The following is a 25,958-nucleotide window of genomic DNA, read 5'->3' on the forward strand; positions in this document are numbered from 1 at the left end:
ATTCTCTTTCTTTTTTTTTTTTTTGTACTGGAGATTTAACCTAGGGCCTTGTGCATACCAGGCAAGCACTGTACAACTGAGCTATATCCCCAGCCCTCTCCTTCTTAATGTTATAATTTTCCTACAGCATTAAATACTCTGAAAACTTGGACATTTTATGGCTGTATGGTATGCTTCCTCATATAATACTTTAGTTTTATGCAGTGGGTAATTTGTTTGAAGATTTGTTGTTTTGCTTTTAAACATGAAAAATAGTCTTATAATGGAAATTCCTGTGTGTGTTTATTACTGATTGTATCCTTGAAAATTCCTAGAAAGATAATTATTGAATCAAAATACATGTTACTAAGGCTCTTGATACATTTACATTTACTTTTCTTAAATGATTGTTTTGACAGTCTTGTAAATGACTTCTTAAAGTTTTTCAGCATTGGTAATAGCGCATTAATGTTTGAAGGTTAAAGAAAGAATATGGGCCAAGATTGAGCCTAGATAAAAGGAGACCTGAATAAAGAACTTAGAGAAAAGAATTTGAAAATAATCTAGCACTGTGTTTTAAATTGTGGGATTTTTTTCTTGCACATTTATTTTTCTTTTAGTCTTTCAATGCCCTTCTTTCAGAGAAGGTACAGAGCCAAACTTCAGACTTGCCCAGTCTTTTGCACAGACCTCCATAGTACCACACTCTTTGGAGCCATCAATGTGCAGTATTGTGCCTCAGAATTAATGATGTGGGTCTAGTGTTTGTATATTCTTTTGAAATAGATTTCTCAAAGTCTTTTTTGTGTCTTCTCTTATATAAGACTACCTATGAACTCCAGTGAAATATGTATGTAGATTATGGCAGAAATAGCTTACCTGCTAAAATAAACCAGTTACTGAACTGTGTTTACTTTGATTTTCAGTGATTAGAGACTTCCAAGAATATGTGGAGCCAGGAGAAGAATTCCCAGCTTCTCCTCAGAGAAGAAGCACCACATCACAGGAAGACAAAGATGACAGTGTAGTTTTACCCCTGGGTGCAGATACACTTACGCATAACCTGGGCATTCCGGTTCTAGTAGTTTGCACAAAGGTTAGTTTGCTTCCTACAGATTTTGCTACTAATATTCACCAAGGCTGAACAACTGTTTGTTTTCCAGGTTTTTTTGGTTTTGTTTTGAGTTACATTAGTTTTCTGAGATTTTTTTTGGTAATGGGCATCAAACTCAGGACCTTACACTTGCGAGACAGGTGCGGTGCCACTGAGCTAAATCACCGGCCCTACCGAGATAATTTTTAAAAGTCAAATTAAAAAGTGTAAAATATTGGATGGTGTTCACATGATGCTTCTGTGATTTTTTTTTTCCTTCACAATCATTTCTTTCACCTGCAGAGATAAGCTGCTTGTATCTGTAGATGAATTCTAGAGTCTAGGTTTCAGGAGCATAACAAAAAGGCAGAGGACAAAGTATGTCTTTTATCCCTGATCCACACACTACCAGAAAATTCTGGTGCCCTAGATGACAGTATGCAGGGAAGGAAGGTGCAAAGTAATTATGCTACTTCTGGGTGCCACTTAACCACCCCCCGCCCCCCCCTCCCCATGCTATGCTGCTGCTAATCCTTGCATCCCACTGTGAGTCTTCTAAATTTTGTCAGTGCTCACTCATTCCACATTGGGATGCATATGTCTGAATACTTAAACTGCAGACCTGCTATTGTTCCTTTATATCTTTTGTCTGTTTTGAAGGATTGTTTCCTCAAGTCTGGATTTCTTCTTGAACAGAGGACTCCTCTTTTGGGAAGGGGATGAATCTTTTCAACCTCATCTACCTTTCCATTTCATAGCTGCCAGCTCTTATGATCTTAATCATAGTTTCTTTGAAAGGAAATTTTATTCCAAATAGTCTGTTTGTTATGCTCTTTTTTTTTTGGTACCAGGGATCGAACTCAGGACCTTGTGTTTGCTAGGAAGGCGTGGTGCCACTGAGCTATATCCTGGGCTCTCGAATATTCTATTTGTGATTGAATTTCAATTTTCTAATTTCATTCACTCTTCATTGTACAGTCACGTTAGTAGAAATAGTTATACATGAAATGATAGTTTATGTTTTATAGAATAAAATTTTTTCAACACTACATTTTAATACGTTAATCCCCTAATATCAGAGGAGAATATGTGCTTAAAATAAGCTTTTAAATAACCTTGCAGCATCTGTTATGTAAAGTTGATGTTAAATTATCAAGGGTTTCTTTATTTATTAAAAAGTGCTGATAAGATCACTTTCAAAATTAACGTAGGTCTTTCACTAAAATTTCTTTTTAGAGTAATTCGTAGATCCAATTCATTTTCTTTTAATCTTGTCCTAAGTAGTATATCTTTTTTATATTCTTTTTTTTTGCAGTACTAAGGATTGAACCCTTCCCCTCACCCTTGCTCTATCATTGAGCTACATCCCCAGCCCTCTTAATAGTATATCTTTACTGTATGTAAGTCATGGAATAAAATGTCAGAACATAAAACTTATTTGAGACCTAAAATTATTCATCTTTGGGATAAAAATGATTTTATGAGTAATAAAAGAATGGGGTGGTACCATTTAAAATAATTAAAGTCTATTACCTACTTTTGAAATCGTGATTATGGTTAGTTCATTGTTAGCGCTATTGGATTGTGTTTTCTTTTTGGTACTGGAGATCGAACTTGGGTCCTTGCACTTGCGCAGCAGGCAGCGAAACCACTGAGCTAAATCCCCAGCCCTGTTAGCACCATTTGAATAAAAGTGTTTTAAAGATCACACTGGAAGCCTTATGCATGGTCTGTTAATTGCTTTGTTTGCTCAAGAGCTGTTTGTTGGCAGATATTTCTCTGTTTTATACCACAACTTGTCTCAGAAAAAGCTCTTATTGGGCTGGAGATTTAGCTCAGTGTTTCTGCCGCCTGCCTTGCAAGTGCAAGTCCCGAGTTTGATTCCCGGTACCAAAAAAAAAAAAAAAAGAAAGAAAGAAAAAGCTCTGTCTTGTTCTTGACAAGAAAAATGTCAAATTTAAAGGGTCATGAATCAGTATCAAATGGATTACAGGTTCACAAATGTTTTAAGCCAGAAGATATGTCTGGTGTGCTTCATAAAACCTAAAGACATCATCAGATGTACTTCAGTTTATGATCTTTTAAAATGTGTAAAGGGACAAGAAAACGTGTCACCTAAGGGAAGGAAGTGTGGGGGTTCAGCTCAGTAAGTCTAAAGATTGGGAATAGAGTTTCACAGAGGCTCTTTCTTGCCTTAGGTCAAGACCCTCTGATTTCAGTTAACCTTTTTTTTTTTTTTTTGGTGCTGCTGGGGTTTGAACTTAGGGCCTCCTACATCCTAGGCAAGTAGTCTACCATTGAATTATATCCCCAGCCCCTGATTTCAGTTAAAATCTCTTTACTAAACATGTTTTACTAAAAGTGTCATTAGGACAGCAGTAAAATAAGATATCTTTGGTTGTTTAAAATATCAGTGTTCTGTAAAATGGGCAAAGAAGTGCTCACCATAATTATACAAGGAGACTATTCTATAATGTATATATGTCTAATAAAAAGGTTAGATGTGAAATTTGATCCCAAATTAATATTTTGTATAATTAACATTAAATGTTTATTTTTTATATTTCATACCTTCAATTCAGAAAGGTTTTGCCGAAATTCTTTGGATTCCCTGATGTTTGAACATGCCTTCTTTGTATTTTCCTTACTATTTTTCTATAGAAAGCAGAATTCAGAATTGTTTCATTAATTGTACAAGTGGTGGTATTTTGTTATTGATGAGATTGTAGCAAGAGTGAATAAAAGCACCATAAAGAGTGCAGGTTAGTGGAGAATTATCAGATAGAGAAGTGAAGAAGAAATGAGAGGTAAACACCTCCTAGCTATACTAATGTGCTTTAAAGAACTGGAATAGATTTAAATTTTAAAAAATTTATTCTAAGACATAAGTTGATGAGTTAAGTGTGACCACCTAATATAACCTTGACTTGCAATTCTTCCTTCATGTATTAAAATTTTCTCATTGGTATTCTGGACCAGATTAAAGAAAGGTACTCATTAAAACTTTAGTCTTAGGGCCAGGGATTTAGCGCAGTGGTTTCGCCGCCTGCTGTGCAGGCCCAAGGACCCAAGTTCAATCCCCAGTACCAAAAACAAACAAACAAACAAACAACAAAAAAACCCAAACTTTAGTCTTAAAGTCCTGGCTGGGTGGCACATGCCTGTTATCTCAGCACTTGGGAGGCTGAGGCAGGAGAATCACCACAATTTCAAGGCCAACCTGAACTACATAGTGAGACCCTGTCTTAAAAAACCAAAAAAAAAACCTTCAGTCTTAAGACTCCAGCTGAAAAATTTTAGTTGATATCATGGTCCTACTGTTCACTCATCATAGAAGAGTGGTAGTTTTATGATATTCCCCAGTCCAAACTGTTATTATATTTAATTTTGATTATTCTGTTAATGTAATACTATTTTAAAATTGTTTTAACTCAACAGTGTGATGCCATTAGCGTATTGGAGAAAGAACATGACTACAGAGATGAACATTTTGATTTTATCCAGTCACATATTCGGAAGTTTTGTTTACAGTGTATCCTTTCAATACATTTATTGATGTGGTGTCTCTTACTTGCTTTGTTTTCTAAGTAAAGGAATTAATGGATTTTAGAAATTCTGTGAATGTTTTTCCTCTTATCTTTGGTTGGAAATTTCATTTTCATTCTGAAGTCATTTATATCCAGATATTTGGAGGTAAAAAAGCAAATACAACTTCGAACATGTTCTTAGTGTCTACAGTCTACAAATCATTTTATTAATGGATATTCAATTTAATTTTTTTTTTTGGTACCAGGAATTGAACTTAGGACCTTGCGCTTGCGAGGCAGGTGCCAGAACCACTGAGCTAAATCCCCAGCCCGTGGGTATTCAATTTAAGAATTATTTATAGAAAGTCTCTCAATGAGTGAATATCGCTTGACACTGATAATTTCCCTTTTCCGTTGGTTCATGGGCCTTTTCTCATGCCACCTAATGGTTGAGTTGTGTTGAATTAAAGGGCATCTGTCTACATAGTATCTTTAAGAGAATGCAAAGAGTGGGAATAATTAAAGTAGATGTATAAAGCCTTTTTTGTGATCTTTGAAAAATAGGAAATTTGAGAAGAGCCTCTTTAAACATTTCTTTAATACTAAACTTGAAAGCATAAATACAGAAATGTAATCAAGAAAGAAGCTTTCCACTAAAATAATGAGACACACCTAGAGCTAGTTAACTTTTAAAAAATGCAAAATGTGAGAAGTCACTTCAAGATAGAGCGGTATGTGTTTATCAGTCAGTGAAGGTGACAATCCAGAATCATTCTTACTTAAAAGTTTAAAAATTTTCAATTGCAGTGTAATTTTTTCAGTTATAAAAAATCTTCCAAATTATAAATTGATTCTTATTGTAAGGAAGATGATTAACACAATGTCCACACAATTAAGCTTTTGCTTAAGATTATGATGTTTGTTTCTACCAAGTTAAGTTGTGTTTAGCAGTACTGCTTTTAGGCTGATAAGCAGGATATGTCCTAGAAGGTATCAGTTTGCCATTTGAGAAGTTAGATTGCTCCCTGCATTTCATGTTGGTTTTAGTCACTGTCTGTTTCTTAAGAACATGATGGCCAATGCTAGATGGTGGTCCTTAGGGTTGGTCATAGAATTTCCCTTAGCTACTCCAAATACATCGTCCATCAGTGGTCACGTTGCCTTTTTCCACAAGCCTCTTGGTCTTTTATTTAATCAACTGTGTTTTTTAGATAAAAGGTCAAAGGTAGGCTCTGCTTTAACTAATACATTTTCATGTGAGGTAGTGGTATTTCAAGTTTTGGTCATAAAATCCACTTTTGCCCTTGGTCATTTTTAAAAACTTCCTGGTAGTAACTATGGGGTTGCCTTTTCTCAATATTGGGTCTTTTGAACCCTCTTCAATGAGTTTCCTGAGCCTTATGCTTGAAGTCTTAATTCCTGGAATTAGTAAAAACTGTAAGAAATAAAAGTGCAAACCAGTTCGTTGAAAAGGCAAAAGAGTTTTTGATAAGTAATACCCTCCTTGATGAAGTTAAAGAAAGTAAAAAACAAAAACAAAATGTGTGTTTTAAATGCAGTAGTATTGTCAGTATTACTAAATTTACCTTTATTTCTTGGCTTAGTGCAACTTCTACCCACCTAAATTAAATTATGTAAAGATTATTTTATTTGCTTTTTAATTCATATTTATTTTATACTTTAAAAAATTCTTGATATACCTTTGGGAGTTCTTTTTTTCTTTTCAATACCTAGTATCAAACTTGGGATCTTGCGCTTGCAAGGCAGGCAGCAGAACCACTGAGCTAAATCCCTGGCCCTTTTGGGAGTTATTTTATTTTATTTTATTCTTTTGGTACCAGGGATTGAACTCGGATCCTTGTGCTTGCGCAGCAGGTGGCGAATTGGGAGTTATTTTTAAACTAATGTGCATATAGATATAAAGGACGAGCTGAGAACAGAGTTTTATGGTGAAGATTCATGGAATTTATCCCAAATTTTCTTTAACATTATTATTCAGATGGTGCAGCACTTATTTACACTTCAGTAAAAGAAAACAAAAATATAGACTTAGTATATAAATACATCATTCAGAAGCTATATGGATTTCCCTATAAGATTCCTGCTGTTGTTGTGGAAAAGGATGCAGTATTTATGTAAGTATACTCTTTTTTTTTTTTTTTTGGTGGCACCAGGAGTTGAACCCAGGGCCTCTCACATGCTAGGCAAGTGTTGTACCACTGAACTATACCCCAGTCTTGTAAATGCCCATTTTAAATATGTTTTATTATGTATTATTTCTTCTACTCGATGATAAATCACCATCTTTAGTTTAGATGGAATCAATAGACCATGAGTAGTAGTGAGAATCTGTTTCTTAATGTTTATCACCTAATCTGTTTATTATTGCCTTTTAGTTTTACTAAAACTTGTGAAAGGCCTTTGCTATTTTATCTAAATTGCCCATTGGATGCTTATATTAGTATACTATATCTGTTTATTCTTTAATTGATTATGATATATAATGACCAAGTATGTAATCTAGACATGCTTTTTAAAAGCTACATCAAAAAAATTGGGAGGTGATAATTACTGTCTTCCCCTTAGAAAAAACTTTAATAACATTTCAAGATGAGGAATATCGGTAATCACTTGAAGTAGAAATTCATAAAATAGAAATTGAATGTTGCAATAAAAACTAATTAGTTTTCCATAATTGGTCAGATTGACTTCATAAAATGTTCCCTTTACACGATTGTGGATTAAATGAAAAAATCATTATATAAATGCTTGAGAGTTTATATATATTCATTTCTTTCCAGTCCAGCAGGGTGGGATAATGATAAGAAAATAGGAATATTACATGAAAATTTTCAAACATTGAAAGCAGAAGATAATTTTGAAGTCATCATAACCAAACCACCTGTCCGAAAGGTAAAAATTTTAATAAATAATTTCAGTATTTGGGCTTTTAAACTGAGGAGCTAATTCCTAACTTTAAGATTGAAGTTAGAGGCCTGGGGATTTAGCTCAGCAGCAGCACACCTGCCTGATAAGCGCAAGGTCCTGAGTTCGATCCCCGGTACCAAAAAAAAAAAAGATTGAAGGTAGGAAGGCAAAGATATCCTTTCCTATCAGGGGTGTTTTTAAGTATAATTAGAGTGTTTCTTATATACAATTCACATAAGGATTTGTTTTAGAAAATTATGAATGAACTGGTCATTGAATCTTAACCTCTGGTATTAGCAAACAGTGCTGAATTCGTGTTCTAATATGGTACTTTGGAAGTCATGCCTTGGTGTGAGTGAATATATGGATCTTGAGCAGTTTGAATAGGTAGAATTATGAACTCCCAGTCTACATCTCAGGCAAAAACCAAGAAAACATTACTAGAATAATTTTCTTAGTTCTACCTATTGAGATAGATGTTGAGTCTTTTTTAGATAGTACCCACTTTAGCTCACAGCTATCCATGAGCTACCAGTTTTCCAAATTCAGTTTTAGTCTTGATTGACGTGTTATTCTATAACTATTAAATGATATTCTAGAAGGTACTCTCTTTGCATATACATCTTGATTTCTTGTTAAGCAGTATATGATGCTATATGCTTAAAAATAGATGTTTCTGGGCCGGGGATTCAGCTCAGTGGTGCCGCATATGCCTTGCAAGCACAAGGTCCTGAGTGTGATCCCCTGTACTGCAAAAAGAAAAGAAAAGAGAGCTCAAATGAAAATTCAGTTCCATTTATAATAGCTTTCCCATGACTGGGACAAAATACTCAGCACCCACAACTTTAAGGAGGAGAAGGTTCATTCTGGCTCAAGTTTCAACAGATTTACTCCATGGTCGGCCAGTTCCAAGGTGGAAGAGAATGGCAGAGGAAGGTGGCTCAATATATGACAGGGACAAGAGTGCACCCTTCCAGGTCACACACCCAGTGATCTCCCTCTTCCAGCCAGGCCCTAACAGCACATGAACTACTGAACTCATCAGTGGATGAATTTACTGATGAGTATAGCAGCCCATGATCCAGTCACTTTCTGCATACATGAGACTTGGGACATTCTTACTGTGTAGTCCAGATGGGCCTTCACCTATGTAGCCCAAGCTGTCCTCAAACTTGCAGTATTCCTGCCTCAATCTCTCCAGTGCTGGAATTCAGACATGTTATCACCATGCTGGTCTATCCCTAGCCCTTTTTTATTTTTAGTTTTGAGACAGGATCTTGCCAAGTTCCCTGGTCTGGGCCTGAACGTGAGATTTTCCTGCCTCAGCCTCCCAGGGTGCTGAAATTATAGGCATGTGCCACCTTGCCCTGCTGTTTCCTATTCTTTGACCAACAAAATTATGCTTTAAGTTCTTTCTTTCTTTTATTCATTCTACAAATATTTATTGAGCACCAACTCAGGCACTGACTGTTTAGATGCCAGGTGTAAGTAGGAACAGTGATGCAAATAATGAACTAATAACTAAGCCATCCATCAGGTGGTGATAAAGGTTGTGGAAATGAAGCAGGGTATGGGAATCATGAGTGTGAGGACTGAGCCTGGAGGGATGTTGTGTTATGAGTTGTTAGGGAATGTCTCTGATAAAAAGGGGGATATTGAAGGCAGAGGAATCTGAAAGTGCACAATTCCCTAGGAAGAAATGTGTGAGGAAGACAGACATGCAGGAAAGACCTGTGAAGTGGTAGCAGGTAAGAGGCAAAGTTAAGATCTTGTGAGACTTTATCATTAGGCTGCAGGTAAGGGCTTTGGATTTCATTCTGAGTGACATGGATGGAAAGGGACTGGAGTTTGTGCATAGAAGTGATGTACTCTGACTCAACCTTTTAAAAGGATCAAGGGGCTGGAGATTTAGCTCAGTGGTGCCACCACCTGCATTGCAAGCTCAAGGTCCTGAGTTCGATCCCCAGTACCAAAAAAAAAAGGATCACTGGCTCCTAGGAAGAAAATAGACAGCATATATTGTACGGCAGGAGTAGAAGCAAGAGACTTTTGCAGTTCTTTTTCCTTCTTTTTTTTTTTTTTTTGGTACCGGGGATCGAACTCTGGTCCTTGTGCTTGCGAGGCAGGCGATGGAACCACTGGGTTAAATCCCCAGCCCAGCTCTTTTTCCTAATTATTCAGCTGATTAGAGTTGTTAGGTTTCTATTTCAGGAAAACCAGAAACAAGTTGCATTTCATGCAGGTGTGATATTATTGACCCAGTTGTTGTTTAGCAAATTGTATAAGCATGATTAATATACCTGTGGCTGCAGGGTTGAGCTATAAAATGTATGGCTTTTAAATGTAAACTGAAATTGAATAAAATTAAAAATTTACCTCTCAGGGCTGGGGATTTAGCTCAGTGGTTCTGGTGCCTGCCTCGCGAGTACAAGATCCTGAGTTTGATCCCTGGTACAAAAAAAAAAATTACCTCTCAGTCACATTAGCCACATTTCAGGTGCTCAGTAGTCACTGGTGGTTAGTGACTACTATATTGTACTATGTGGACATGGGACATTTACATCATTGCAGACAGTTACCAGACAACTCTGTGATGAGGGCTTGGGTTGGGTGGGACACCACATTTATGTTAAGTACTCCTGAACTGTTTTTTTACTTAGTTTAATCAAAGTAAATCATTAATGGTGCTGTCAAAATATATTAAGCTTGCTCATTTATGTATTGCTTATTTCAGTTTGTGCATGAGAAGGAAATTATGGCAGAAGATGACCAAGTCTTCCTTATGAAATTACAGGTATGAAGTTTTATCAGAAGCAGAATTAGTATGGTTAGTGGGTAAACTTCTTGTATATATTTTCTTTAAAAACACGACAATATGTGCTATGAATGTCTAACATAGGATTCTTTTTTCTCTTTTTTCAGTCTCTTTTAGCAAAGCAACCACCAAGTGCAGCTGGAAGGCCTGTGGTCAGTATTACAAATTTTGACAAAATTATTAAAACTCAGTATATATTGTTTTAGTTCTCTTTGCTTAATCATGTAATATCTCACATAAGTATGCCTCAGTATAGACTTGAATTCAGAATTCTTCTGAAGTTGTGAAATTTTAAAAGAAACTATAACCCTTTTCAGATTTAAATGATGTAAGGATTCATTTTGCAAATTTTCTTCCTTTTTTTTTTTCTCAATACTGGGAATTGAACCCAGAGCCTCATGCAAGCCAGGCAAGTTCTCTGCCACTGAGTTACATCATCAGCCCTTTTTATTTTGTTTTGAGACAGGTTTCAGGCTAGGCTTGAACTTGGAATCTTCCTGCTTCAGCTTCCTGAGTAGCTGAGATTATAGGTGTGCACTACAACATCCAAATTTTTTTTGCAGGGTTATGTGTCAGTTATTGTACAGAGCTATCTGTGTGTTCACAAATCCTTACAACGGCCTTAAGAAGAAGGTACTATTATTGGTCCTATTTTGCAGACAGGGAAACAGGAGCTTTAGAGGACATGATGTCTTATCTGAGATTATACTATTGATAGGATACAGGTCCAGATTGAAACCCAGGTACGACTCTCACATTTAGGCTCACAGCCTCTTAGGCTCATACCTCTTACCTTACTCTTTTCCATTGAAGAAGATAATCAGTATTCTAAAATGTAGTGGACCTCTGGAATTCTCTAGTAATAAGGACAAGGTTGCTAACATTTTTGTCAGTGGGTTGCAGTGTAAAACCAGTACAATAGATTGGGGATGGTTGCAAAGTAATCTCTTTTCATATTGTGAAGTTGAAAGGTTTTTTTCTTATTTTTACCCAGGATGCTTCACCACGTGTCCCTGGAGGCTCCCCTCGCACACCAAACAGATCTGTGTCATCCAATGTTGCCAGCGTGTCACCCATCCCTGCTGGGTCAAAGAAAATTGATCCAAACATGAAAGGTACTTTTCTCTAAGAAAATAATCCATTTTACAATGGAAAAATCTACCTAGAATCCTACCTAAAATAGCTATTTGCATTTTTGAGCACAACCTTTCAAGCTTTATCTCTGTGACTGTAATCTCATAGTCACCATACATGTCCAACCCTTTGGCTTTCCTGGGTCTCTTGGGCCATAATGTGTATGAAACATACACTGTAACTAATGTATATAAGTAACAAAACTTACCTTATTTTAAAATATTATAACATTAAAAACCAAAGTTTAATAATGAAATTCTGAGATTTACATGTTTGCTTAATAACAATAAATGCCTGTCTTCACAGACACACACGAGTGTAGGTAGGTTGGAGTCCTGTTATCAGCAGTCTGCATTTTATTCACATTGCACAAGCACATGTAAGGTGTGGTACACACAGGTTCTGGTTTGACTGACTAAGGTGGGCGCAGAAGCTGGAGTAGCACGTGTTGCACCCTCCCCCACACAGTTGTCCACCTTGGAGCACTGCTGAATTGAGTTGTGAAAGATAGACTTAAAAATCACACAGTAAGGGCCAGGGATTTAGCTCAGTGGTTCTGCTGCCTGTCTCGCAATGTCCCAAGTTTGATCCCCAGTACCAAAAAAAAAAAAAAAAAAAAAATCACACAATAATGTTAAAAGTTTATGTTGTGGGACCACATTTCTAATTGCCAGGGCTGTGGGTTGGGCACACCAGTTTTAAGCCATTTTACAATGTTTGTTTAATTAATTTTTGTGTATGTGTGTGTGGCACTGGAGGTTGACCCCAGGGGTGCTCTACTGAGCTACATTCCCAACCTTCTTTATTTTCATTTTGAGATGATTCTTGGTAAATTGTCTAGTCTGGCCTCGAACTCGAAATCCTCCTGCCTCAGCCTCTGGAGTAACTGGGATTACTGTATAGGTGTGCACCACTTCACCCAGCTACAGTGTATTAACATATAACTACTCCCGTGGTGAAAGATTTGTTATATTTAATCATTCTTCTTTGGTAGATCGTTGGAGAAATTCATTTTTATGCTTCAGTAGGTAACTTGCAGTGAAAGTATATGCATAATAGTCTGTAAAAATAATTGCCATAAGTGGGATTAGTAGGTCAGAGAGTTTGTACACTTTTATGCCTTTTAGTTTCTTTGAAATGGATTATTCAGTTTTACATGTCATAAACATTGAGTTATTTGTTTTGCTAAAACCTAATTAGCATTCTTTAAATACTAAGCTTTTTCCTGAGTATTCCCACCCATTGGTATTTCTTGTCTGTGACTCATTTATTGTTATCCTTTGTCCATTTATCTCTTGGAACGTGTGCTGGTTTTCATATAAGATCAGGGAACTTTTTGTAATTTGTAAGGCAAATATTTCTCAACAGTTGTAGGGTTTTTTTTTTGGTACCAGGGATCGAACTCGGGTCCTTGCACTTGTGCAGCAGGCAGTGAAACCACTGAGCTAAATCCCTGCCCCTACAGTTGTAGTTTTACAGGGAAGAGATACATGAGAATCTAATATCTGTTTGTTTAAAATACTTTGGGCCTTTTAAAAATAAAACAGCATTCTAATTTTTAAGTTTTAAACTACACTTAAAATTTGGGACATAGCTCTTAAATTTTAAGTCTATAATTTGTTTTCTATGTGTGATTACTGTAGTATTTATGGAAAAATGTAGTGTTTTGAGTAAAAATGTTTTGTTTGTTTTTATAGCTGGAGCTACAAGTGAAGGTGTCCTGGCAAATTTCTTCAACAGCTTATTGAGTAAAAAGACTGGCTCTCCTGGAGGTCCTGGTGTTGGTGGTGGTAGCCCTGGAGTTGGGGCTGGAGGTGGAAGCAGTGGTTTACCACCATCTGCCAAAAAATCAGGTATAATCACCTAGAGCAGGTCACTTTTCATTGAAAACAGCTTTGTTGTAGTATAATTTACATACTATGACATTCAAAGTATACAATTCTGTGGTTTGAGCATCTTTATAGTGTTGTGGAAAACATGACCATAATGAAACTTTAGGACATTTTCATTTTCCCTAGAAGAAATCTTAAACCTTTCCTCTGTCCTAGCTCCCCAGTCCTAGGAAACTACCTGTCTGTTTTCTGTCTGTATGGATTTGCTTATCTGGACATTTCATGTCAACAGTTTCATATAATATATGTCTAGTTTAACATAATTTTTTTTATTCATCCATGTTGTACCATATATCAGTACTTCAGTTTATTGTTGTATAATATTCTACCATGTAGATAAGCCACATTTTATTTGCCTGTTTATTAGTTGCTGAGCACTTGCGTTATTTCCATGTTTTGGCCATTATAAATAATGTAGCTGTAAAAATTCATTTTCACATGGACATTAGGGTTTTGGTTCTCTTAGGTAAACATTTTGGGTAGAGTTGCTAGGTTACATGGCGACTCTCTTTTTTTAAGTTTTTGAAGAACCAAAAAGTTCTACATCATTTCACATTCTCATGAAGATTCCAGTTTCTCATATTCTCCCCAACATTTGATACTATTCATTTATTATCACTCATTCATCTTCTTTCCAGATTCCACATTTGTTATTTTCTGTTTTATAGTTCTTATTGTCCTTGTGCCTTAAAAATAAAACAAAAAGAGAACCTTTATGAGATTGATAGGTATCAGTTTTACTCCATTTGCTAACAGACCTTCAATTTAAAATAATGGAGTTAATTTTTAAATTGAGAATATTTATATAACTTGGTATGCTAAATAAAGCTAATGAAAGTGATACTGATTATTTATTTTATTATTATTTTTGAGGGGAGTACTGGGGATTGAACCCAGAGCTTTTCATTGAGCTAAATCCTGGCCCTTTTTTGTAGTTAATATTTTATTTGTGGACAGGGTTCTGCTAAGTTTCCCAGACTGGCTTCAAACTTGCGAGGCAGGTGCCGGAACCACTGAGCTAAATCCTCGGCCCTGGCCCCAAACTTGCAATCCTCCTGAGTTTTTGTAATTTTGAATAGAGAGACATTGGTGAAAAGCATGTTGTGACTTTATCTTAGTATTGTTTCTTCTCCTTCAACGTAGGCCAGAAGCCTGTTCTATCAGACGTCCATGCGGAACTAGACAGAATTACACGAAAACCGGTTTCAGTTTCTCCTACAACACCTACATCTCCTACAGAAGGAGAAGCCTCTTGAAAATACCAAATAAAGCCATTTATTCAACTTCCTGGGACAATGTAAACTTGCCTCTGCTTTTTCCTTCAGAAGTGGAATTAGGGAGCTAGAGTGCTTTTTACAGAGGGACTGAATTTTTGTCTTTTTGTTTTTGTTCTTGGTGGCTGCCCATTTTTACAAAAGGAACTATACAGAAGAAAAATTATTCTACATTATGTAGAATTGCTATTTGCAGTGCTGTTTTGCATAAAGAAGTAATTTTGGATTTAAAAAATCTCAAAATTTATAGACCTGAAATACAACCATGTGACCATATACTAAAGGCTATTTAAATCATTTAGGAGGGTTTAGGAAAGACAGAATGTATGCAGATTGAGCATTTGACTGACTTGGAAGTCCAAACTTGTTTAGATAAGATTATTAAAGTCATTTAAAAATTTTGTGTGTCATTTGCTGAAAAAATTATCAGCTGTTGGATTTTGCACACCAACATAATGTAACACAACACATGGGAGATGCTGAGAAAAAACCGATATTTGACTCACTAGTCATTGTCTCAATCAGAGATCCTATAAGTTATCTTCAAAAGATGATTTAGATGGGCCGGGGATTTAGCTCAGTGGTTCTGTCGCCTGCCTCTGCAAGTGCAAGGTTTCGAGTTCGATCCCCGGTACCAAAAAAAAAAAAAAGATGATTTAGAATTATTGGCCAAGATGTTTCTTAAACTGAGAAGGAAAGAAAGCACACTGCCTAAATGTGCAAAAGAAAAATGCAGAGGTTATAAAGATGTAAAGAGGTTACAGTGTTTGGATTTGTCTATACATATATATATATATATATATATATGTGTGTGTGTGTGTGTGTGTGTGTGTGTATATATATATATATATATATATATGGCTCTGCCTTAATATACTCCTTTTTTTGTTTGTGACTTTCAACTGTAATCAGTTAATAAAATATTTATTCTCTGCATTCATGTTCAAATAACTTGTTGCATTTTCTTATGTTTAAATTTGCATTTGTCAAATAAGATTTGTTAAGTCATTTGAAATCTTTCACTTAGTAGGACTACTGAAGAATCTGATCTAAGAGACAAGTAAGTACATGAGATTCACTTTTATAGGTTTCCTTAATTTGAGAGTTTGCCTTGATCAGCATATCTTACTCCATAGGCATGTGTCAAACTACAGAATCTTATCCCAGCATTCCCAGTAGATAATGATAAAAGGCTTTTTTTTTTTGTACCGGGGATCGAACTCCGGTCCTTGTGCTTTCGAGGTAGGCGGTGGCACTACTGAGCTAAATCCCTGGCCCTAAAAGGCTGTATTTTTAATGGGAAGAAAGCTATTTTAAAATCTTGGTAAATGCACCAACACATGGCTACACTTAACAGATGAGAACCCCTCTTATTCCACTTTTTTTTTTTTTTTGTGAGACAAGGTCTCCTTATGTAGTTCAGGCTGTTCTCAAATTCATGGCAGTTCTCCTGTCTCAGCCTCCTGAGTGCTGGGATTGCAGTCGTACCACCATGCCCAACTTAGTTCCACCTTTTCAGTGCCCAGTTTCAGTGCTTGTTTTTTAGAGTATTCATAGGAATAAGTTGATCTTTTAATTAAAGTTCATTCACCACATCTGCAACTGACCAATTGAGTCAGATGATTGGGAAAAAAGTGATCACTATCTTGTTTTTTTTGAGACCGTCTTGCTATGTATTTCAGGCTGGCGTTGAACTCACTCTGTAGCCCAGGATGACCTCAAACCCACAGTGATTCTCCTGCCTCAGCCTCCTGAGTGCTGGGATTACAAGTGTGTGCCATCATGCCTGGTGACCACTACCTTTTAAAGGTCTTTATTACTACTTTACAGATTCCAGAGATTTTTTTCAACAAAATGTTTCCATACAGTGTACGTCTTTCTTAGCATGATCTTTTCATTAAAACTTTAAAGTCTGCTTAGTTTTACAATAGTTAAATGCCAAAAATTTGTAAGAGAATAATAACTTGTTCCTATGTGGGGAAAACTTGGTGTGTTCTTAGGCATGGAAAAAATAATTTGTGAAAACAATTTATTTAACTATTTGACATTTTAAAAATGCCATTTATAAAATTTAGTCCAGAAAGGGTTCTGCAACCTTGTTTGGTAATGTAGGTTTTTTTTTTTTTTTTTTTTAACTCTTACTTGAAATAAGTGGAACTAATGGAAAAAAAAAAAAAGGAAAATTAAATTCCATCATGGATACTTTCATATAGCTGCGACTGTGTTTACACACAGACCAGTTCTCTGTTTTGTATGTGTGACACTGAAAAGGTTTTAAGCACACTTTGTTGATGTATACACAGAAAAGAGTACATTTTGAAATACCATTAAGTGACCACATATAACCAGTGCCAAAATAAAAACATTTCCACACCCCCAGAGGCTTCCAGTGTAACCCCTCAGTTACTTTGTTTTTCAGTGGGAGGGGGGTGGTTTGAACCTTGTGTGATAAGCATGCTTGGCAAGCCCACTAATGAGTAATCACTGTCTTCCAAATCCAGAAAATAAGTTTAAGGTTTATATAAATGGAATTTTAGACTATACATTTTTTTGTGCCAGACACCTTTCACTGTTCTATCTGTGGTTCATTTTGTTGCATGTAGCAATAATTATTTTTATTGCAGTTTAATATTTCATTGTATTTGCCAATTATGCTGTCAGTTGGTGTGTATTAGTTTCCTATTGCCGTAACAAGTTACCTCAAATTTAGTGCTCAAAACAATGCAAATTTATCTTATCAATATGGAGGTCAGAAATCCAAAATCAGTCTCACTAGGTGACCTTAGGGTGTCCACAGGGCTGGTTTCTTTCAGAGGCTCCAGAGCACCTGTATCCTCTCAGCTTCTAGAGGCTGCCTGTACCTCTGGCCCTGGCTGTCACAGCGTCTGCACCTTCCTGCAGTCATCACTTTTCTTCTCACTCTGAACCGCCCCCCACACCAAGGACCTGTGTGATTTTCCATGTCACTAATCCCATCGAGTCCACTTTAAATACTTCACAGCTTGCATGGTTTCTGAAGTCAAATGTAATTTCTTGCCCCTCTAGGTGTTTGGTATAGCTGCTTTCAAGGTTTGTTTGGTTTTTTTTTTCCTCTTTTCTTTCCCGCATTTTGAGTTTGATATGCCTATGTGAATTTTGGGGGGCATTTATCCTGTTTAGTGTTTTCTGTATGTCTTGGATCTGTGGTTTGGTGTTTAACCTTAAGTTGGGGAAATTAGACTCACTGCTTCAAATGATTCTTTTCCTTCCCCGACACACCCATTACCCATATGTTAACCCTTTTGTAGTTGTACAACAGTTCTGGATATTTGTTCCTATAAATTTATTTATTTATTAACAGGATCTTGCTAAGTCACTGAATTGCGCAGGCTGGGCTCAAACTTTCCATCTTCCTGCCTCAGCCTCCCAGAGTCCTGGGATTATAGGCATGCGCCGCCTCACCTGCCTCAGTTTTGGAAGTTTCTGTTAACATCCTGCAGCTTAGAGAGTCTTTCCTCAGCCTCAGTCCAACTTTCCAATCAAAGACATTGCCTCTGTTAATTTTTTTAAATCTCCAGCTTTCTTTTATTCCTTCTTTTTGAGATAGTTTTGGTGTTTAACCTAGGCTGGTCTTCCACTTCCAGGGCTCCTGCCTCAGCCTTTGAAGTGCTGGGGTTAACAAATGTGCACCACTGGATTTAGTCTAGCTTTTGTTTGATACTTCCTTAGCATTTTTGTCTGCTTATATTCATCAGTTCTCAAGGGTCATTTACTTTTTTCACTAGTCTTTAGCATATTCTTGTGAGAATTCCATCATTCTGATGATTGCTTCTTCAGATTGGCTTTGGGGATCTTGCCTTTTAGAATACCTGTAGCTTTTTGCTAATGGCTGGATATGATGTCCAGTAAAATGAACTCCAGTGAATAAGCCTCTGGAAGAGTGGTGGTGAAGTGAGGGGAGGAGTGTGCTCTGCAGGCCTGTGCTGAGCTCTCAGTTACAGTGAGCCTGTGCCCTGGGCTAGGAGCTGCACAGCGCTTCTTGGTTACCTCACCTCACGGATGGGACAGGGTGGCTAGAGGGGCTGATTGAATGGTTGGTTCCTCTTGTGGACAGGCCTTTTTAAGGAGGACAGCTTCTGGCATATTTCACTCTCAATGATCACTTTGCCCTCCCCTGTCTGATCTTCCCTGTGAGAACCCCCCGGAGCTCTTGGACTGACCGAAGTGTGAGGGTCCTTTTAGACCCAGGCCCTGGCAACTCCTCAGTTACAGTGCTGGCGTCCATGCAGAGTGCCCAGGAGTGACCGCTCTGATAAACGTGATCGTTGTGTTCCCTTCTCTCATCAACTTGGGGGCCTTTACCTTGTGAACTCCCTTTTCTGACAGACCTAAGAAGAGTTGTTAATTTTCAATTTATTGTGTTTTGCTTGTTAGGATGGGATGATAAATTACAAACTCCTTATGTACTGGAGGAAGTCTTATTTCCACCTCTCAGTATCTTTAATCACATCTGCAGGGTCCCTTTAAGTCTGCTAATGCTCACAGGTTCTAGTGATTAGGATGTGGACAGCTGTGGGGTCTAGTTCTCAGGTTATCACAGATGTTTTGGTAGTTTTCAGTCTTTCAATTATTATTATGAGAAGTGTTACTGTGAACACACATGTCTGTAGAAAATGTTTCCTGTTGGGTGAACAGATTAAGCATTTTTTGGGGGGCGGGGGTTAACAGGGATTGAACCCTGAACCTTGCACCTGCGAGGCAGGCAGCAGAACCACTGAGCTAAATCCCTGGCTCGAGGTTGAGCATTTTTAATCTGCAAATCCAAAACTGAAAATTTTAAGATGCCACAAGGGGAAAGTTCCACACCACAAAACTTTGTTCCATGGATAAAGTTACCTGTACTAAAAGATAATACAAAGTTAACTTCAGGGTATGAATCTAATGTATAAATGAAACAAATGAATTTCATGTTTAAACTTGAGTTCCATCTCCAAAATATGTATATGCAAATATTCTAAAATCTGAAGAAAAATGTATAAAATCCAAAATGCTTCTGGTCTCAAGCATTTTGGATAAGGGATGCTGAACTTGTATGTATAGAAGCCAATTTTTGGGTCCATAGGGCTGTGTATGTATTGAGCTTTAGCAGATAAAGCCAGTTTTCCCAAAAATGGTTATGAGAATTCCCATTCTTAGGAGAAAATGTTCACAAGTCATAATGTGATAAGGACCTGGTGTACAGAATATATAAAGAACTCATACAATTCAATAATAAGACAAAGGCCAGCCATGGCGGTGCATGCCTATAATTCCAGCACTCAGGAGGCTGAGGCAGGCAGAGCACCATGAGTCTGAGACCAGGATATGGGCTACATAGTGAGTTTAAGGCTAATCTCAAACCCATGATGAGATTCTGTCTCATGGAAAAAAAAATAATGGGCCAAGAATTTGCATAGACTTTCTTTTTAAATACTGGGATTGAACCCAGGGCCTTCTCATTGAGCTACATCCTCTGTTCCACCCCCATCCCCCACCTTTACATTTTTCAATTTTGAGACAGATTCATTTTTTTAAACATTTTATTTTATTAGCACGTTTGCAATACATGAAGTTTTTAAAAAATTAATTTTATTGGTGCATTTTAGGTATACAATATAATGACATTCATCATTGGAAATTTGCACCTTTACATAATCTCCCTTGGTTCTTATTTTTTCCCCCTTCCCTGCCCTCCCTTCAACCCCTCCATTCCTCCCTATTTACAAAGACTTTGTTCCCATTTTTTCATTTTCTCATATGAATTCCATTCCCTTCTTTCCTTTCCCCTACCCCTTCCACTTCCCCTTTGCCCCTTTTCTTCCTATTTCACATTATCTGTTATACCTATTAGTCCTTATTTACACTTTCAGTTTCTCATACTAGAGAAACTATTTGGTATTTACACATGTGTGTCCTATTTATTTCACTTAAGAGTATCTCCTCAATGTACATCCATTTAGCTATAAATGTCTCTTAATTTCTCATTTTTTATGGCTGAGTAGTACTCCATTTTATAAAAATACCACGTTTTCTTTATCCAGTCTCCAGTTGATGGGCAATTGGGCTGTTTCCAAGTTTTAGCTGTTACAAACTGTGCTGCTATGAACATGGGTGCACATTTATCACTGTGGTATGATTCTTTTAATTCTTTGGGGAAGATCCCCAGCAGTGGAATAGCGAGGTCAAATGGGACTTCTAGTCCTGGTTCTTTGAGGTATCTCCATACTGATTTCCACAGTGGTTGCACCAGTCTACACTCCCATCAGCAGTGGAGCAGGGTTCCTCTTTCCCCACAGCCCCGCCAGCATTTGTTATTGGTTGATTTCATGATAGCAGCCATTCTTTCTGTGGTGAGGTGGAATCTCAGCGTTGTTTTCATCTGCGTCTCTCTAATGACCAGTGATGTTGAACATTTTTTCATATGTTTATTTGCTATTTCTACTTCTGTTCATGAATGTCTGTTCATTTCAGATGCCCATTTTTTGATTGGATCTTTAAATTTGGGAGGTCTGATTTTTTTAAGTTCTTTATAGATTCTAGATATTAGACCTTTGAGGGACAGCTGGTGAAAATTTTTTCCCACATTGTGGGTTGTCTCTTCTCACTGTTAGTGGTTTCTCTTGCTGTGCAGCTTTTTAATAAGATGAGATCCCACTTGTTTATTGTTTGTGCTAGTTCACGGGCAACTGAGGTTTTGTTCATAAAATCTTTTCCTAAGCCAATGTGATGCAGGTTCTTTCTAGGTTGCTGAGTTGCCCAGGCTGACTTGTACTTGTGATCCTACTGCTTCCATCTCCCAGAGTAGATATTTCTCCAAAAACTATTTCAGCTTGACATCGTTAAGTTATTGGGGGTTTGCAAATCAAACCATAATGAGATACTACTACACAGTCACTAGCATAGCTTAAATTTTTTTTTAAAATTGGCAAAGATATGGAGAAATTAGAAACCTAATCTATTGCTGATGGGAATGTAAAATGGTGCTCTTTGGGAAACATTTTGATGGCCCCTCAATGTCAATCACCCAGTAATCCCATCTCATGGTGTATACCAGAAATAAGAATATAGATCTTCAGAAACTTGGGTACAAATGTTTATAGCAGCATTATTCATAGTAGCCATAAAGTGGAAACAACTCAGACATCCATCAAGACAAATGGATAAGGGCCGGGGATTTGGCTCAGTGGTTTCGCCACCTGCTGCACAAGTGCAAGGACCCGAGTTCGATCCCTGGTATCAAAAAAAAAAAAAAAAAAAGACATGGATAAGCGAAATGTAGCATGTTCATACAGTAGAGTTCAGACATAAATATTATTCAGCCTAAAAAGGAATGAAGTGTTGATATATGCCACAATGTGAATGAACCTTGAAAATGTGAAGTGAAGGAGGCCAGGCACAAAAAGGCACATAGTATGATTTCATTTGTACGACATGTTCAGAATAGGCAGAGCCATGGAGACTGCAGTGCTTGCTAGAGAGAGGGGTAGATGAACAGTACTGCTAAAGGGTTTTTTTTGGGGGGATGATGAAAATATTCTGGAATTTTATAGTGATGGTGGTTACACAATCTTGTGAATATATTGAAGTACTAAAAACTGACTTGTACACTTCAAAAGGGTGAATTTTGTGCTATATATATGCTATATATATGCTATATGTATGTGATATAAATATATATATATATCTGAGGCCACTTGAACAGAGGAGTTTGAGGCCAGCCTGGGCAGTATAGCAAGATCTTGACCCAGTGAATGAATGAATGAACATGTAATTCTCATCATTACCAGCAACATATGAGAGTTCTAATGTAATAGTTCATCTGTAATTTTGGATTTTTCTACATAGAATTATGTCATATACAAATAATGAGTTTTATTTCTCGCTTTCTAGTGTTGACTTGCTTTATTACATGTGTGCAATCTACAGAATAGTATAGAACCAGTAAGAAGAGGCATCTCTAATTGTTCCCTGTATCAGAGTGCAAACCTCCAATAACTCACCATCAAGCATGACTCTTGTACAGCTAGGTGACCAATAAATGGGAAACACACACACGGTGGGGAGGTGCAGACACTTGGGGCATAGTAATGCCTTGATCCTGTTGTGTCACTGTAATCTTTTTAGAATTAGTTGGTGACAATTCTCTGTCATATTGAGTTAAGTCATACTGTTTTGTAGTCCAATTTTACCATTTGTGTAGTCTGGAGACAGTCTGCACACATGTAGAGGATATGGGGGTTCACTCTCTTTTTGTTCTCTCCCTCTGCCTCTTCTTTCTTTCTCTTTCTTCTTTCCTTCCCCTCCCTCCCTCTCTGCCTCCCTCCCTCCCTTCCCTCTCTTTGTGTTTGTTCTCTTTGGGTCAAGGTCTCTATGTTGCCCAGCCTAGTCTTGAACTCATAATCATCCTGCCTTAGCCTCCCAAGTGCTGGGATCACATCTATGCAGCACCACACATGGCTCTGTGCTTTGTAAACTATAAACCTTTGTGCTAATAAATATTTTATAGATACCAGAGAGGGAATTTTAAATTACATAAATTTCTTAAATACTGGTCCCATGAAGAAGTTATTTCCGAAAGCACGTTTAGCTGTCTACTCTAAATGTTTTAGTGTAATAAGATTACTTCTGAAAAGCCTATTTCCCTGTATTCTGGTTTCTAGAAAAGAAAAAGTTTTACAGACAGTGATACTATAACAACTGCTAGCTATTTGTACATATAAACTTCAAATTAAAATATAAAACCATAAGGGCTGGTGATTTAGCTCAGTGGTGCCACCGCCTGCCTTGCAAGTGCAAGGTCCTGAGTTTGATCCCCGGTACCAAAAAATAAAAAATAAATAAATAAAACCATACAAGTACAGAAAACATGAGTAAATTATTTTGTGCCTGAGTGAGAAAAAGCTTTCTAAATTTAATCCAATCCACATGCAATAGAAGAAAATGTTTAAATTAAGCTATATGCTAGGTATGCAGCTCAGTGGTAAAGTACTTGTCTAGCATGTGCAAGGTTCTGGGTTTGATCCTTGCCACCAGAAGAGGGGAGTAAATTAAACTACTACTTTTTTAAAAATTGAAAAAATAAGCCAGGTGTGGTGGCACACACCTGTAAACCTAGCACTTGGGAGGCTAAGGCAGGAAGATTGCCATGAGTTCGAGGGCAACCAGTGCTGCACAGTGAGTTCAAGGCCAGCCCAAACTGATAGCGAGAACTTGTCTCAAAAAAAAAAAAAAAAAAAAAAAGGCAAAAAGCACCATAAGCAAAGTCAAAGGAAAATATGTGTCATCAAAGATAACGGGCTAATATTCTTGATTTATGAAGAACACTTAAAAATAGAAGTGGGTGGGAAAAAAACAAACTCCCCCTAAGACTACAGGTATAAGCAAGCAGGCAGAAGATATGAACAAATAACATAAAATGATTGAGATATATTTGGCCTTCTTCAGAGAAGAAATATAAATTAATACTACACTGAAATATTATTTCTTCCTATCTGAGTGAAAAAAAATGACAACACATTGAGTTGGAGAGATGACAAAAATAGCAGGACTACACTCCTGGGAGTGTAAAAGAACACAAAGTTTAGTGAGAGAATTTTGCCATACTGAACAAAACTGTAACCCACTCAGTGATCACATGCCTAGGAACTTATCCTAGACATACATACCTGTTTGAGAAGCTGAAAGTAATATTCATGGAGTTACACATTTTGGCATTATTTGAAATTGCACAACATTGGGAACAACCTAAATATCTGTACACAGGAGACTGTCAGAATAAACTGGTATGGACACAATGAGGTGCTACATAATTTTTTTTAAGTGAAATAGTTTTAATGAATGAATATGTGTAACTTTCAGTATATAATGATAAAAAGTTCTAAAATATATCCTCATATACATACACACCTGTATCTGTCTCTATCCACTAAACAAACAAAGCAGGAAATTCAATAACCAATAACCAGAAACTAATGAAACTTGTTACCTACAGAGGAGAGGTGGGTGGGAATGAGGTGGATAGGATAGAAGCTGAGTGATACTTCTCTAAATGTAACTTTGTGTATGTTTTAAAATTCTGGAACTTTTATTAGTGCTTCCAATTTTTAAAAAAGTTAATTGGTGACAAAGAAAAAACTCAGACTAATTTCTTTCCACCTGTACATGGCATTCAGTAGGAGACAAGGCTTTGTGCTGGTGGATGTCTAGGAATGACAGGCGCTCCCTGGTCCCTGATCCAAATCCCACACCCGACCCCAGCCTCTCTGTTCCCAGGGCCTCAGAAGTGTCCACCTTTCTGCATCACACCTGTCAGTAACTCAAACCATCCTGGACAGAAGTACTCAAGTGACGAGGGGAGCAAGGAGGCAAAGGGACCCACGGCCCTTTTTTTCTAAAACATATTTAGCTCGGTGGCACCACACCTACCTCGAAAACGCAAGGTCCTGAATTCGATCCCCCATACCAAAAAAAACCAAACAAACAAAAAAACGGTTAACTCCCCAGAGGCCTTGGAACAAAGGGCATTAGAATTCCCTTGCCTTTGTCGCCCCCTGCTGGTCCAAATAATATGTAGTGGTTGATGATACTGTACTGTAGATACTTGCATATCCTTCAGTCTGGTTGTGTTGGGAGAGAAACATTGATAATCTATCATCCCCAGAAGATCTCTGATTCAATTTTATTTGCTTATCTGGCTCCCTTGTCCTCTCTGTGGGGTTTGGTGTATTGACTAAACTTTATACATTTTCTTTCATGACACTAGCTTCCTGTCTTCTCCCCTGCTCCCAACCTCTCCCGAATCTCCCTGGCTCCTCTTCATTTTCTCTCCCACTCATACCAAGGCTGTAGCCTAAATTCTCTTCTTTTTATAGGGTCATCCATTTAATAGTTTTATGCCTCTACCTATTTAGTATTTCCCAAATGGTTTACGTCCTCCAATGCTCAAGGGTCTATATTTGTGACTGTTTACTGTAAACTCAGTGTTCTCTGGGACCACAACCTCACTGTGCCCTCATCTGAGTTCTTCATCTTCCCTTCCCTGGAACTAAGGGCCCAACACCTGGAGTAAGGTAGAAGGATGACTGGGGGCCCTTTTAATGTCGAACAGGACAGTGGTTCTCAAGGTGCAGTTCCTGGGCCAGCAGCAACAGTGAGGGATTTGTTAGAAATAGAGATTCTTAGGTTCCGCTCAGTATCTATGGAGTTCAGAAGCACTGAGAGTGGGACCCAGAAACCTGTACTTTACACTGAGCTACATCCTTACCCCCTTTTTTGTTTTTTAAGATAGGGTTTTGCTAA

General features: G+C 37.3%; 1 protein-coding gene across 1 annotated transcript in view; it reads left to right on the forward strand.

Moving 5' to 3' along the window:
• Positions 1–21,934, forward strand: part of Dync1li1 (dynein cytoplasmic 1 light intermediate chain 1) — a 37,799-nt gene extending 15,865 nt beyond the window's left edge. Inside the window, exons 5-13 of the mRNA XM_004857831.4 lie at positions 906–1,075; positions 4,511–4,604; positions 6,599–6,734; positions 7,401–7,512; positions 10,262–10,321; positions 10,450–10,494; positions 11,337–11,457; positions 13,174–13,329; positions 14,512–21,934. Of these exons, the coding sequence (XP_004857888.2) occupies positions 906–1,075; positions 4,511–4,604; positions 6,599–6,734; positions 7,401–7,512; positions 10,262–10,321; positions 10,450–10,494; positions 11,337–11,457; positions 13,174–13,329; positions 14,512–14,624 (1,007 nt within the window). The 3' untranslated portion in view covers positions 14,625–21,934. The remainder of the gene's footprint in view (positions 1–905; positions 1,076–4,510; positions 4,605–6,598; positions 6,735–7,400; positions 7,513–10,261; positions 10,322–10,449; positions 10,495–11,336; positions 11,458–13,173; positions 13,330–14,511) is intronic.
• Positions 21,935–25,958: the final 4,024 nt, after the last annotated feature.

This window comes from Heterocephalus glaber, unplaced genomic scaffold, assembly GCF_053883595.1.
Source record: "Heterocephalus glaber isolate CG9 unplaced genomic scaffold, H.glaber_assembly_v1.0 deba00001472, whole genome shotgun sequence".
NCBI classification, from domain to species: domain Eukaryota; kingdom Metazoa; phylum Chordata; class Mammalia; order Rodentia; family Bathyergidae; genus Heterocephalus; species Heterocephalus glaber.